Genomic DNA, 12,453 nt, shown 5'->3' with positions numbered 1-12,453 from the left:
AAATACCTTTGTAGATTTGAACCATATGTCAATTAAGCTCCGAAGTCTAAAGTCACTGAGCCTGATCAGGACACTGATTGTCCACAGGATTAATAATAATAACAGTCCTCTAGCCTTTTAACTAGAAAAAAACATTTGTGGCTAATATGGCTGTGTGGCATTGGGTGTTTTGCCAGCCACAATCAGCTACTTCCTGGCCACCAGTAGTCCACCTTTACAGCTGTGTTAGCAGCTTTGCTGTCTCTCTTGGACCTGCTCATGACCCTTGGATCTTCCCACAGTGTTGTATGCAGTGCAACTCAATAGGTGGTCAAAAACCAGTTATTACAGCATTTGCTCTTAACCTCAAACACAGTGCACCTGGGAGACTTCAATGGTCAGCCCCTGGGGATTTACATCATGAAAACCTGTCCTGCATCCAAAATAACCTACCTCCGAAATAGTAGCTGTTCCCAGAATAGATCCTCGAGACAGTGGTTGCATGGGCAGCTGTGGCAGAGTTATTATCCAGGGTCAGGGTAATGCGATGTCTTCTAGCATTGATGTTAACTGAATGCCATAGCCCATCATGGAGATTTGTGCCTGGGAAAAACAAGTATGAAGGGTGAAAAAAAGAGGTGCAGGAGACAACTGCGTTCTACAAACCTCTTTTGCACTCAACTTCTGACCACAAATGTGCAGCTCACCTCAAAATGGACAGAACTGGCAGCTGAAAACAACTCCATTACCTCTGGAAGCAAAATGACTTAGAAAAAAAGATACAAGAAAGGGAAAGGGTTTTTGAGAGTATTTAAAGAGATCATCTGCACATTTTAATCTACCCTGTTTCTAATACTGTAGGCACTCAGCAAGCTGGCAGTGCCTTTCATCTTTATGGTAGCACATTATTATTTTGTGGGGTTTTATTCCTATTTTCTACCTATTTGGAAAATGCTTATGGCTCACAGGAGCATGCAGAGAAGATCTCTGTTGAGCTTTTGGGACTAAACACATGCCGGAGATTGCAGAGGGTTAGATTCAGTGAGACGGTCATATCATGGCTCAGTCTCGTTATGAAAGCTGACAACTGCCAATAGGTTTCAGCAGGATCTGTGTTCCTTAAAGCCCTTCAACACTAAGCCAGAACATAGTCTTACTGATGGATGTGCTGAAGCCTTTATATCTTGGATTTCAAAAGGGTCTTGTGAGAGCTGGGATTACCACTCTGTCCAGGAACCTATGTAGGGAAGTGGGAGATTAGGCTCCTGGTCGCCCTTTCCTCTTTCACACACTTGTGCGAAGCTGGAAATGACCTAACTCTTTCCTTATCCTGAAAATCTGTGTTGCAGCTCACTGCTCTTGAAATGGCACCACACAGCTAGAAAGAAACTCCACTTCCTCCCTTCTGACAGTCACAAAAATCAGTGGGCATGATTCTCAGCTGGCATATGGCACTGCAGGTCAAGAATAACCTAATTACAGGTAGAAATACATTACCTTCAGGCTGGCATAAGTGAGACCAGGCTCACATTTACTTACTCTCCCTACTGGGATTTTTTTCGTTAATGTAGCTTTCAGAAGAAACAAATGAGCACTTAGTGACACAAAGAGGTGTAAGAACAGTTCAAAATAAAATACAAAAATTGTGGGTGTTATGTGTATGAGAAATCATTTCATGATAATTTGAAAATGAGACAATTTCTGCAGCAATGGCTGCTAAAGCGTGCACAATTTTCATAGAATAAGAGGCCCATTTCCCTGCAAAAATGGACCAGTTTTCAACCAGAACATGCCTATTTTGAAATGAAATACGTTGCTGAAGTTTGAAAAAATTTCAAGACAAAATAGGTCCCATTTGGGGCAAAAATAGGGCCATTCTTGAGCTGGCATGACTTTATTGCAAGTACCAGACATCTGCAGAACATGGTACTTGTAATTTTTGCATATTTTTCCATGTGTAAGCAGGCAGTTTAGGAATGTTTTGGACAGCACCAAAGGCTGGGCTCAGGTTCATGATTTCAGAACTACACAAAAGCAAATACATCCCAACCAAATATTGACAATGTCTCAACTTTGTCAACAATTTAATTAGCACTGCAATAAAGGCTGGAAACTCAGTTTTCAACATCCAGTTGCAACAAGCTGAGGCTATAGCAATCCACATGAATAAGGCTAGATGTAGGGCTGCCCCATTTTATATCATAAAGCAGAATGAACCACACATATGGAACAGCTCTGCTTTGACAATCCTGTCAGATTTTATTTCTACTTCTTTTAGTAGACACATCTGCCCTCTTTTAGTCTGTACTGAGAATATTTTAATATCACATATTTTTAAACTACCACTAATAATAGTATTTTAGAAATAACAGTATTTTAGAAAATACTATTATTATTATTTAGACTCCAGAGATCTATCAGCGTACTATCCTTTCACCTTTGAAAATCAGGTATTCAACCTAAGTGGAAATGAATTTGCTAGTCTCCCACCCAGCATGTCTGCATCACAGCAAGGGATGTGCTCTGCTAAAGAGGTCCTGGGCTACAACGTTCCTGGTCAGGACACCAGCATGTCATATACGGGCCCACACCGGGCTGGCAGCTGGGCCACGCTGCCCCGGGTTTTGTCATGGAGCCCAAGATTGCCTGCTTGCTGTTTGTGGGAACCAAAGCATAGCTGTTATGTATAGTGACCCTTTACAAGTAATTTTCCCTGAATTTTAGGGCAGACAGGTAGCTCCATTTCACTCATTTTGCATCCCTCCAGCTGCGCGAAGTAGCCTGCAAGCTGGCTTASAAGGCTGCCTGCAATGAGGTACGCCCGCGAGGTAGCGTGAGGGGAGCAGGCTCGGCTTCGGTGTCTCTTTCGAGTGCTGCATAAAGGGACAGTGCAACACTCCAGGAGTCACGACAGCCAGATGAAGAAAATCAGCTTTGAGGCTGTGTTAACTTGTGCTGGGGAAGGAGCAGTGGCTGAGCTGGCTCCCAGCTGACTTCAGCACAATGTGAGGTCAAGAAGCATGAAGGTCTTCATGTGACCCGACTGAAGAAAATTTAGCATGACTTTAAAAACAAAGAGTCAGAGATAATTGCCCAATAGAATTAGTCCAGAGATCTCAGGATGCCAACTTCCAAGTTCAGATCTCCCTCAAAATGCAAAGCGTTTTTCCACCATTGGAAAGTTAGAGACGATTTGAGAAGACAAAGGAAGACTGGGTGCTTCCTTCCCTCGTTATCTTTTCTTCCCGTACCCATAGGACAGGTGAGAGAAAACAAGCAAAAATAAAATACCTGCACTGATTTCCACTGGCTTCTCCATCACTTTCTGAATAAGTAGTGTCAATCTCCCACCGTGGAGGTAAACCAGCAGAGGTCCTGAATTTTCAGACAGCTCAGTGGACAGGAGCAAGCCATCTTTATTCCACGTTCGAAATTGAAAACTGACTGACAGTCCATCAATTTGAGGAGTGCCGGGTAGCAGCAAATAGCTTCTACTGGCACTGACAAAGGTGATAGGAACAATTTGTGGTTCTGAGCAGGAAAAGGTCACGTTCCCCTGCAAAAAGCAAACAATCAACATGATAATTTATTTTCTCAGTCATCACAAAAATCCATGGTTAAACAAGCTCGCTGGATTTCTAACGGCCCTAAAAGCTGAAATAGGCATCGTTATCCAGACACACATCTTTGGAATTCATTAGGAAGTGTATCTGTCCTTTCTGGAAAAACATACATGATTTCAAATTTGTTCTTCCACCCCAAACTGATAAAAAAGATATCAAAATCTCAATTCTTAGAAGAATCTTAAACACGCTCCAAATGTTCCATATAAGGACCAAGCTGGGGTCCAGAAGGGCTATATTAGCTGCAGGTCAGTGCTAGCCCAAACAGACCAGCTTCACATGGGTGCCTCTGCTCTGTGTTTCCAAGCACCTCCAGTTTCAAGCTCAAGTGTAGCCTTATGTGAAGAAAATCAAACTCATTTAGATCTATGCTGACTTCAAGAACTGCCGCTGAAGCACCAGCAAGTCCTCTTGAACCTCCAGGTGCTGCAGTATGGGATACAGAGGTCCTGCATTGGCTCTGCACTGATTGATTACAGAGGTGAACAAGGCAAGCTGCAGGTGAAAAAAGGAAGTATCCTCAAATTCACAGGAACCCTCCCAAATAGACCGTCTTTACCCTAAATATAAGCCTAAATGCAACTATTAATGACCATATGATTTTATCCACTTATACCAGTGCTATAGGCTTACAAGTAAAGTATCCCTCATCTGCTTGAACCTACTATCTGGGCCCAAAGTTGAGGCAAGTTTCCTGGGTTTATTTCAGATATTCAATGTATAACTAACAGCAGCAGTATTGGTCATGTCTTCTTTTATCCAGGGTGACATGGCCCTATGCTACTCCAAATAATAAAAGAGTTCACTAAATAATAATAATACAAATAATTCAAAATGATTATTTCAAAATTCACATGAAAATTCAAGCAAAAAGTCACTTGGACCCAATACTTATATTGGGATGAAACAAGAGCTGTGAGATTTCCTGCTCAGTGCTAGGTCTCATGGTTTCCTATAGAATTTTTGCGGAATTACTAAAACATTGCATAAACAGCAACCATGGTGAAATCAGATACCATTTCAATGCCGTACATAGTCGATTACTATCTCCCTCATCCGGCCCCAAAATCAATGGTATTATTTACCAAGATGAGAAGCACACTGACTCAAAACAGCCAGCAGACTCCATACCAGCCTGTATCACTATAGTTTGGAGATGAACCTACTCCCCCCTGTTTTGTTCAGCCCTTGTGGATGATCCAACCAGGTCATTCAAGCCATATAATAAAGCCTTAACAATGCATAAAGTCGGGACATGTTTATAGAGCCACACACCTTTCAAAGCCACTCCAGGAGAGTGTTGCAGCCAGCTTGCTTTGAGTATCGCTGCTTTGTAAAATACTGACTGGAATCTGATAAAACCATAGAAGTAAAAGGCTTTCTCCATGGTACAGCCTCTCATCAGAGCTGGTACCTCTAATAGGATAATTATAATGAACAGCAAGCACTTGATGGATGTGTAGGAAGCTGCACAGTGCTTGGGGAATCCCTTACTGAAAGCTAAGGCAGCTGATAGAACTGTTCCCTACTGTTTCTAAATGTCTTTCTACCCTTTATTTTAAAATGGAAAATAAATAAAGTGCCAGAAAGAGAGCAAGTTTATCACTGGATGAAACAACTCCTTGATAGATACATAGATATATCTATTTGTGTATTCCCCACCTTGTTAGGTGCAGAATGCTACATACCAGATTTAGCAATGGCAAAAGGTATCAGCGGGTATATCATGTTGGAATGAGTTTTGAGACATAATCTGAAGCTTATTCAAACTTATCTGAACATTGGTCAGGTGGGAACTGGAAYAGATATTTGCTCTCAACCTTTTAAAAGTTTATATTACATGCTGCGTTTTGCCTGCATAGGAGATATCAGGACTTTTGGGGGGAGGTGGGGGTGGGAGGGCAATATTTCCACCTCCATTTTCAATCAAATTCACAAAAGACAATTTACACAAAACAGTCAACTTCAGTGATATAAACAAATACAATTAACTTTCTCTAGACCTTTTTAAAGGTTTAGAAATTTCAAAGAAAAATTGTCATTGTCATTTTGAATTTTAGACATTTACAATGTTTCAAGTAACTCCACACAAACTGGTTAGACATTTGCAGCTCTTACAAATACCTAACACTGAAGCTTGGAGGAAAGTTCAAATGTTATTTGAATCTGCACTTAGGTATCTTCCTTTGCTTCACTGGCAGTGAGAGGCTGGAACAAAATGCAAGGCTGTAGGGGGGAGGATTTGCAAAATTCAGACAGAATTTGTCTCAAAGCTTTCTGCAGATTTCACATTCAAGCAGAACGACCTACGCCTAGACTGCCTGAACACTGCCAAATGAGGTGAATGAAAAGTGAAAAAAACCCGCTTGCAACGCACAACCTCTCAGATGACCTTAAAAATAAGCCAGTCAAGACTCAGTGCTGTCAAAATGTTTTCAGCTGTTTGCAGCAACAGCACAGGTTTTAAAGCAAAATATCCCTGATGCACACGCATGGGCCTAAATACAAGGCCAAGTTCTTGTCTTTTTTTCATATGAAGTTTTGAACACTGGCAACTTGTCCTAAATCCATGGATTGTTCTGACCCCTTGAAAAGCCTCAGCAATGCTCTCCGGGCATTCACATTAGCTGGCAATCCGTGCCACTGGGCATGGAAATCTTGTGCGGGGACAGCAGCTGCAAGAAAGAGTGGTGACTAAACCCATGACCAGTCAGGGATGTGTGGGAAGGACACACACTTTTCCTCTCATGCATAACTGAGGAAGACTTAAGGGATGTAGCCTCTGCATCAACACAATTGGTGCAGAGTAGGTGTGATCCCACATGCTGCCATAGGAGCAAGCAGGTGGAAATACTTACAGACTGTGCTGCAGTATTCTGTGTACACAGGCTGGAGGTGGATTTTTTTTTTTTTTTTTTTTTTTTAGCATGACATTTGTGTTCCCCTTCTCCAGGAGTTGAGACTTCCATTATGTAGGGGATGACAAATAATTTTAGTCAGAGCTAAAACCTGGCCAGGTCAATTGGGAAAAATGTTATATAAACAAACTGATACCATTGGACCTTAAATCACTTCAAATGACTCATTTAGGAGGGAAACACCTTCTTCAAGAGTCTTTCCAGAGCAAAACCAGATGATGTAGTTAATACACACCAACAATGGTTGCTGATGTCCTTGCGCAGAATACTGCTGCCTACCTTCCTAGAGACAGTAACAAAAATTTTAAAAAGAAACACACAATAACAGATTACTTTGAAACATTTTCATTCACTAAAGCAGGAGAGGCTCTCACTGCAGAAACTGTTAAGTTTTTCCCTGAATGTTATTCTCAAACAAATAGTTTCAGCAGGTCTAGTCAGAAAAGTAAACAGTTCCCTCTAAACCTGCATCTGATCAGGAGCATTTTGCTTTAATTGGCAGCAGTTCTGGAACTCTCCAGGGTACAAAAAGACTTCTGGCAGACACTTGATTTTATAATTGAACCCAGTTTAACTGAAAAGTAAATGTTCATTGGCTAGGAAATAGGATAAGAAGAGTTTAATCTCTGGAGAAAAGCAAAGAGACGATCAGCTATATTCAGCTGCTCGAAACTCCTGCTATCATGTGGCATTTGAGAATTCCATCGAGTCCAGTGTCTCCAGACTGATTAATGATTCCTCTAATAAGCAGCAAAATCTTTCCAAGAGTTATACTATTCTTACAAGAGGAACTTTCTGAATCTGTAAATTAAATGAAGTCATTTACAGTTTGTTCAATGGCTGCCATGACTCCTGCCTCATAAGACAAGAGTCCAATCACTCCAAATTTTTGCGAAGGGTACAGTTGCAGAAGTTGTTCTTGTCTAAGCAAGATATTGGACAAACAGCTGACAGCACATTACAGCATTTTAAGAAAGAATCAGAACCTTTCCCATTAAAAAAAATTGGAAAACACAGTTGATGAGGATAAAAACAGATTACATAGAAGACAATCCTCTGAGCCATAAGTCTGACTCAAAACTGACTGGAGTCTTTCCAGTGGCTTTTGCAGAATTTGAATAAAACTTGTATGACTTTAACAAACCATTTCAATCATTCCTGGCCTTTCTTCATGTAGTATTACGTACTGTCAAATGAAGAGAGAAGACTGCTACAATAACACAATAGGGACAACTGGTGACCAATTTCTTATATATCCTCCTTGCTCTCCTGAAATACCAATCAAAGTAGTAATATGTGCTTGGAAAATAATTCAAATTGACAGCTGAACCAACATCTTCAACATTTAACCTACCAAAATGATATAGGCCAAGATCACAGGTTGAACAGGAAGAACAACAGATAAGTATTTCTGAGCTACCTTCAGGTTAGAGCATCAAATGGACACTTAGTTTCCTCATTAATCGTTCCATGGATACTATCCAATAAAGAAGATATCTTGTTTTCTGAGGAGAGTTAGAAAGGAAGATTTCATATGGCAGGTAAAGGGACTAAGATGCCAGCACTGGCTGAGATACAGAAATGGATAAATAGGCAACAAATACGTCTAGGTTGGAAATTGGAGAACTATTTCTGGATGTCAAGAGAGTGACGTTCCAGAAGAATCTGCAAAGAGTAACAGAGGAAAAAGGTGAAGTCTAACACAGTTTGAAAAGGACAAGATGAAAGATTATCCTTCAACTCTGGGCCATTTGCTTTCACGCATGGGGGAGGTCCCTCCAAATCCTGTTTTTAAATGAACTACCTCAAGCAGAATAGACATCATGAGACCTACATAAATTTCAAATGCTTCCCCAGTCAAGACATTGCAATGCACTGAACGAAAAACGAATCAAAATGTGATACCAGCTCCAGCATACAGACACACTGGTAATAAGCATCTTCACATGGGATGCAGGAACACCAAGGTGCATGTTGTTATTTGAGTTATGACTAGTCCATTGAGTGACCAACTACACAGACCTCCCCAAGGACTGGCGGACTAGTCCATCCCAAGGGAAGGACTCAGACTTTCATTGAAGTTCTTATACTGAGGAGGGTTTCTCTTTTGCTGATCAAAATTTCACGATGGAAATCTCAAAGCTTCCCTGATCCAAGCTTCATTGGAACTAACATATTCTCATGACAGAGAAATCACCCTTGTGATAGAGAGTTCCCCTTATGCTGGGCATCACATATCAATAAAAGGCTAATGGTTTATCATGTTGGCTTTAGTTATTAACATTAGGATCATGTTCCTACAAGAAAAAGTAGCACTTAACTAAAGAGAAAGCTTTCAATAAACTGAAGCATTATCTCTGTGACAGACTCAGGGATTATATGCTTGGCTAAACGTTTCTGAGTATTCTTCATCTCAGACTCCTGAGCTGGCTCAGTCACTGGCCAGTAAAACAACAAAGGATTTTACCATCTTTATGTGTATAGCAACTGCACATTACTGCAGCATTATATGGTACAAAACTGAAGAGTTTGTAGCAAAAGATGAGAGCAACTATATAACTAATTCGGAAAAATCATAAATCATTTCACCCAGGAAGAGAGATAATGCAAGGAGAGAAAGCATACAGGAAGAAATACAAACAAAATATAGATCACTTAATATTTTCCCTGCTGTGAACAAAGAGCAGGAATGAAGCCAGACTTTCAAATTCACCTTGCCAAGAATGAATAAGATGGATGTCTTAGATGAAACTGGTGAATTAGCACAATCTGAACCCAATTTTTGTTCCATTTCAGGGTAAACTGATCTACAACTTATTAGATTTTATTACCTGGAACAAAACATAGCAGCAAGGAGAATTTTTTTCTTTTTTTTTTTTTTTATTAAAACAGAGCCACATCTACCTTAAAATAGAAAAGTGCATGGAAAGCAATTCTGATCCGCTTTTTTTAATTAGTTTTCTTTATTAAATTCTCCTCTTTTAAATTCCAATCATCTGCATATCATAGCACAAGACCAGACTAAACCGTTGGCACAAATTGCCTAGACTCCAGGCTCCTGACTGTGACAGGGTCAGCTTGCCCCTTTCAGTTATGTTCCCTTATGCACTTATGTTCCCTTACGCTAGGCAGTCAAACAAATACCAAGCAGTTCCCAGGGCCTTAGCAATTGGAATAAGACCTTAGAAAAGACCTTTAAACTTTGGCTTTATAGCAAATTACATTTTTCCCCATTTCCATTATCCCCTGCTAACTCCTATGACAATAATTAGCCATCGCTTTTGCTTCCCACAGGGACTAACAGCCTTATCACCTCCCTCCTCGAAACATCCTCCTCTGCTCAGCAGGTACTAACCACCCCATTCACTCAATTTGACTACACAGATAATGTAATAAATTAAACTGTGAACAATTGTTTCTAACCTGTAATTTGCTGAAGGTTGATGACTCTCAAAAAGGTCTTGTTTGCTCAAATACTCGTTAGCTTTTCTGAGTTATATCAACTATTCTAATAAAATTTATGGTCCCTCTTCCTGAAAGACTTGCTTCACTTGTGGTCATCATGACTATCAAAATCCTACCACAAAAAACTTTTCTACCAAGAAAAGGTGAGTTTATTATTGCAGCTGGATGCCGGACGAAATATTTAGAGACTGGAAGTCTTCAGAAGTGTAGTCAAAGTCATCTGAAATCAATGGGATAACCATCATCCAAATGGACCTTATTTCAAGAGCTTGGTAAAGGTGACATATACTTAGTTTCTAGTTTCTTTCAAAACAATCCTATTACACCATTTAGCAACAACAAAACAGGACCTTAACATGCATGCTATTTCTGCAAATTTTCTTTCTTTTCTGTACCACGGGTATGATGTAAAGGAGACTTATCTGAAGACCTGGAGAGCAGACCAGAAGATAGGAGAAAGCAAAAAAGCTATTTCTACAGGAAACAAGTATTTCTGAAATCTGAGTTCAACTGCCTTTTCAAAAGAACAGCAAATTCAGTCGCTCTCTTTTTAACGTGCATGTGCGACTAACGCTTTCATTAAATAATTGGATAATTTTTTTTTTTAATGAATTCAGCTTAGGCATATAGGAAGTTGTGAAAAATGTCACCAAATAGTTCCAACATTTTTTCTCTATGGCTCCTATAGTCTCATTGCAATATGAGGTGCACTTTTCATTCTGAAAAAAGACCGTGTGGGCATAGTTTTGGAGGTTCCAGATTGACTCTCTCTAAAGAGCTACAAAATAGCTCCCCCTTCAATTTATTAAAAAAAAAGTTTTAGTTTTATATATCTAACTCATGGTTCTCCAAACTCTAGCACAAGCCTTCACAATTTGCTAGCCTGATATTCACAGATATATCAACACTTACAATAGCACTTTGGTAGAACGAGACGTGTGTAGACGAGCAAATTCTTCTCAAGATGAAGGTATATCAGCTTAATAAAACAGCATGTTTGGATTTGCTATAAAGAGAATGAATTATTAGTTTACATTCTCCTGTCACTAGGTATCTTTCCTTGCTCTTTGATGCTGGCAATTGGTTATTTCCCTGAGGCACTAGTGATGCATTTACATGTCACCACATCTCTTGCTGTGCTGAATTGTCACTCCCAGATTCAACATGGCAGGCTGACGCAGAAATTTGAGCATATTTGATACTCAACAACTTCTGCCCTACAAATTTCCTGCACTCCTCTCAGATCAGTGCACTGTTTGCTCCGCTCTTTAAAAATACAACTCCAATTCTTATTAGACAAAGGCAATGAAAGAGAAAGGAGGGTAGAGTTTTCCCCCATTTCAGTGAATACATATGGCAGAGCATTGAGAAAATCAAACACTGCATATTTTATTGATCTTTTCATTTCCCTTCTTCAGATAGGAAACTTCTTATTCTCACATCACAAATCACCGAGGCAGAAAAAGATTTAAACACTGGCCACAGGTCTTCACATTAAAGTGGTAGTTTCTAAAAATGCAATCTGAAACCAACTGTACATCAACCCTGGTGGCCAGGATACTCTGGCATATCCATCTCCTTCTGGGTTTAGTAGAGACAGGGAAATTACAGCTCCTTAAATTCATCTACTCTCCGTTGTATCACTTGTAAACTATGAGCTCCCTACAGCCTTCTGCCCAGAACAGCGTGGTGCTAGGCATTGCAGTGAGGGTGGTCTTCAAGCCAGTCCTGTACCTTCACATAAGAACAGCCAAGGATAGACCTAAGGTCCATCTCACTCCTGCCAATGCCTATAATTAGATGTCTGAAAAAAACTGTAGGAACAGCACAGACATACCTGATATTTCCTGCTAGCAGTCTCTAAGCCTCTAACTATTTTCCACTTAGCTACTCCCTCAGCCATAGTTTCCATGTATTTAAACTTGGCTCCTACTAGCGTCTTTTTGTGCCCCTACCTACTTGTCTAGGAAGAGCAAGCGACTGTACAGAATTCCTCGCACTGGGCAATCTGTGCTTCCTTTGTACGGAGAACCTAGACACAGCAAGTAGTAGAACAGACCTTTAAATTATTATTTTAAAGCACTTGTAGAGGTTTCCCAAGGGTCCGGCCCTAGGACCATGATAATAGTAATTATAGAAATTTGACTTCTCAAACCTCTTGCAGTCAAAACCAGTAATCACTTAAGAGAGCAAATAAAAGATCCTCTATCATTTTGCTACACTCAAGGACTTAGGAGAGGGAAAAAAACATGCCATCAGGGACAAAAGAAATCCCAGAGAGAAGATAGATAGCCTGTCCAAATAGATAGGGATACGATACCATGTAGAGGGGTTAAATATTGAGCAATACAAAAAAGGAAAATTTGAAGGCAAATTTCAGTTCAAAAGAGACAGGCAGCCTCATTATCTTGAAATGTTTTCTCAAGGGGATTTATTGCAAGCCTGACAACTGCAAATGAGTTATAGAA

General features: G+C 40.1%; 1 protein-coding gene across 1 annotated transcript in view; it reads right to left on the bottom strand.

The window, feature by feature from the left end:
• CNTNAP5 (contactin associated protein like 5) overlaps window positions 1–12,453 on the bottom strand; it is a 220,631-nt gene that overhangs the window by 129,095 nt on the left and 79,083 nt on the right. The window contains exons 8-9 of the mRNA XM_026068493.1: window positions 3,271–3,535; window positions 433–582 (exon numbers count right to left, since the gene is read on the bottom strand). Of these exons, the coding sequence (XP_025924278.1) occupies window positions 433–582; window positions 3,271–3,535 (415 nt within the window). The remainder of the gene's footprint in view (window positions 1–432; window positions 583–3,270; window positions 3,536–12,453) is intronic.

This window comes from Apteryx rowi, unplaced genomic scaffold (assembly GCF_003343035.1).
Source record: "Apteryx rowi isolate R43461 unplaced genomic scaffold, aptRow1 scaffold_271, whole genome shotgun sequence".
NCBI lineage: Eukaryota > Metazoa > Chordata > Aves > Apterygiformes > Apterygidae > Apteryx > Apteryx rowi.
Note: the sequence above shows the minus strand (reverse complement) of the source record. Positions and strands in the feature narration are given on the sequence as shown.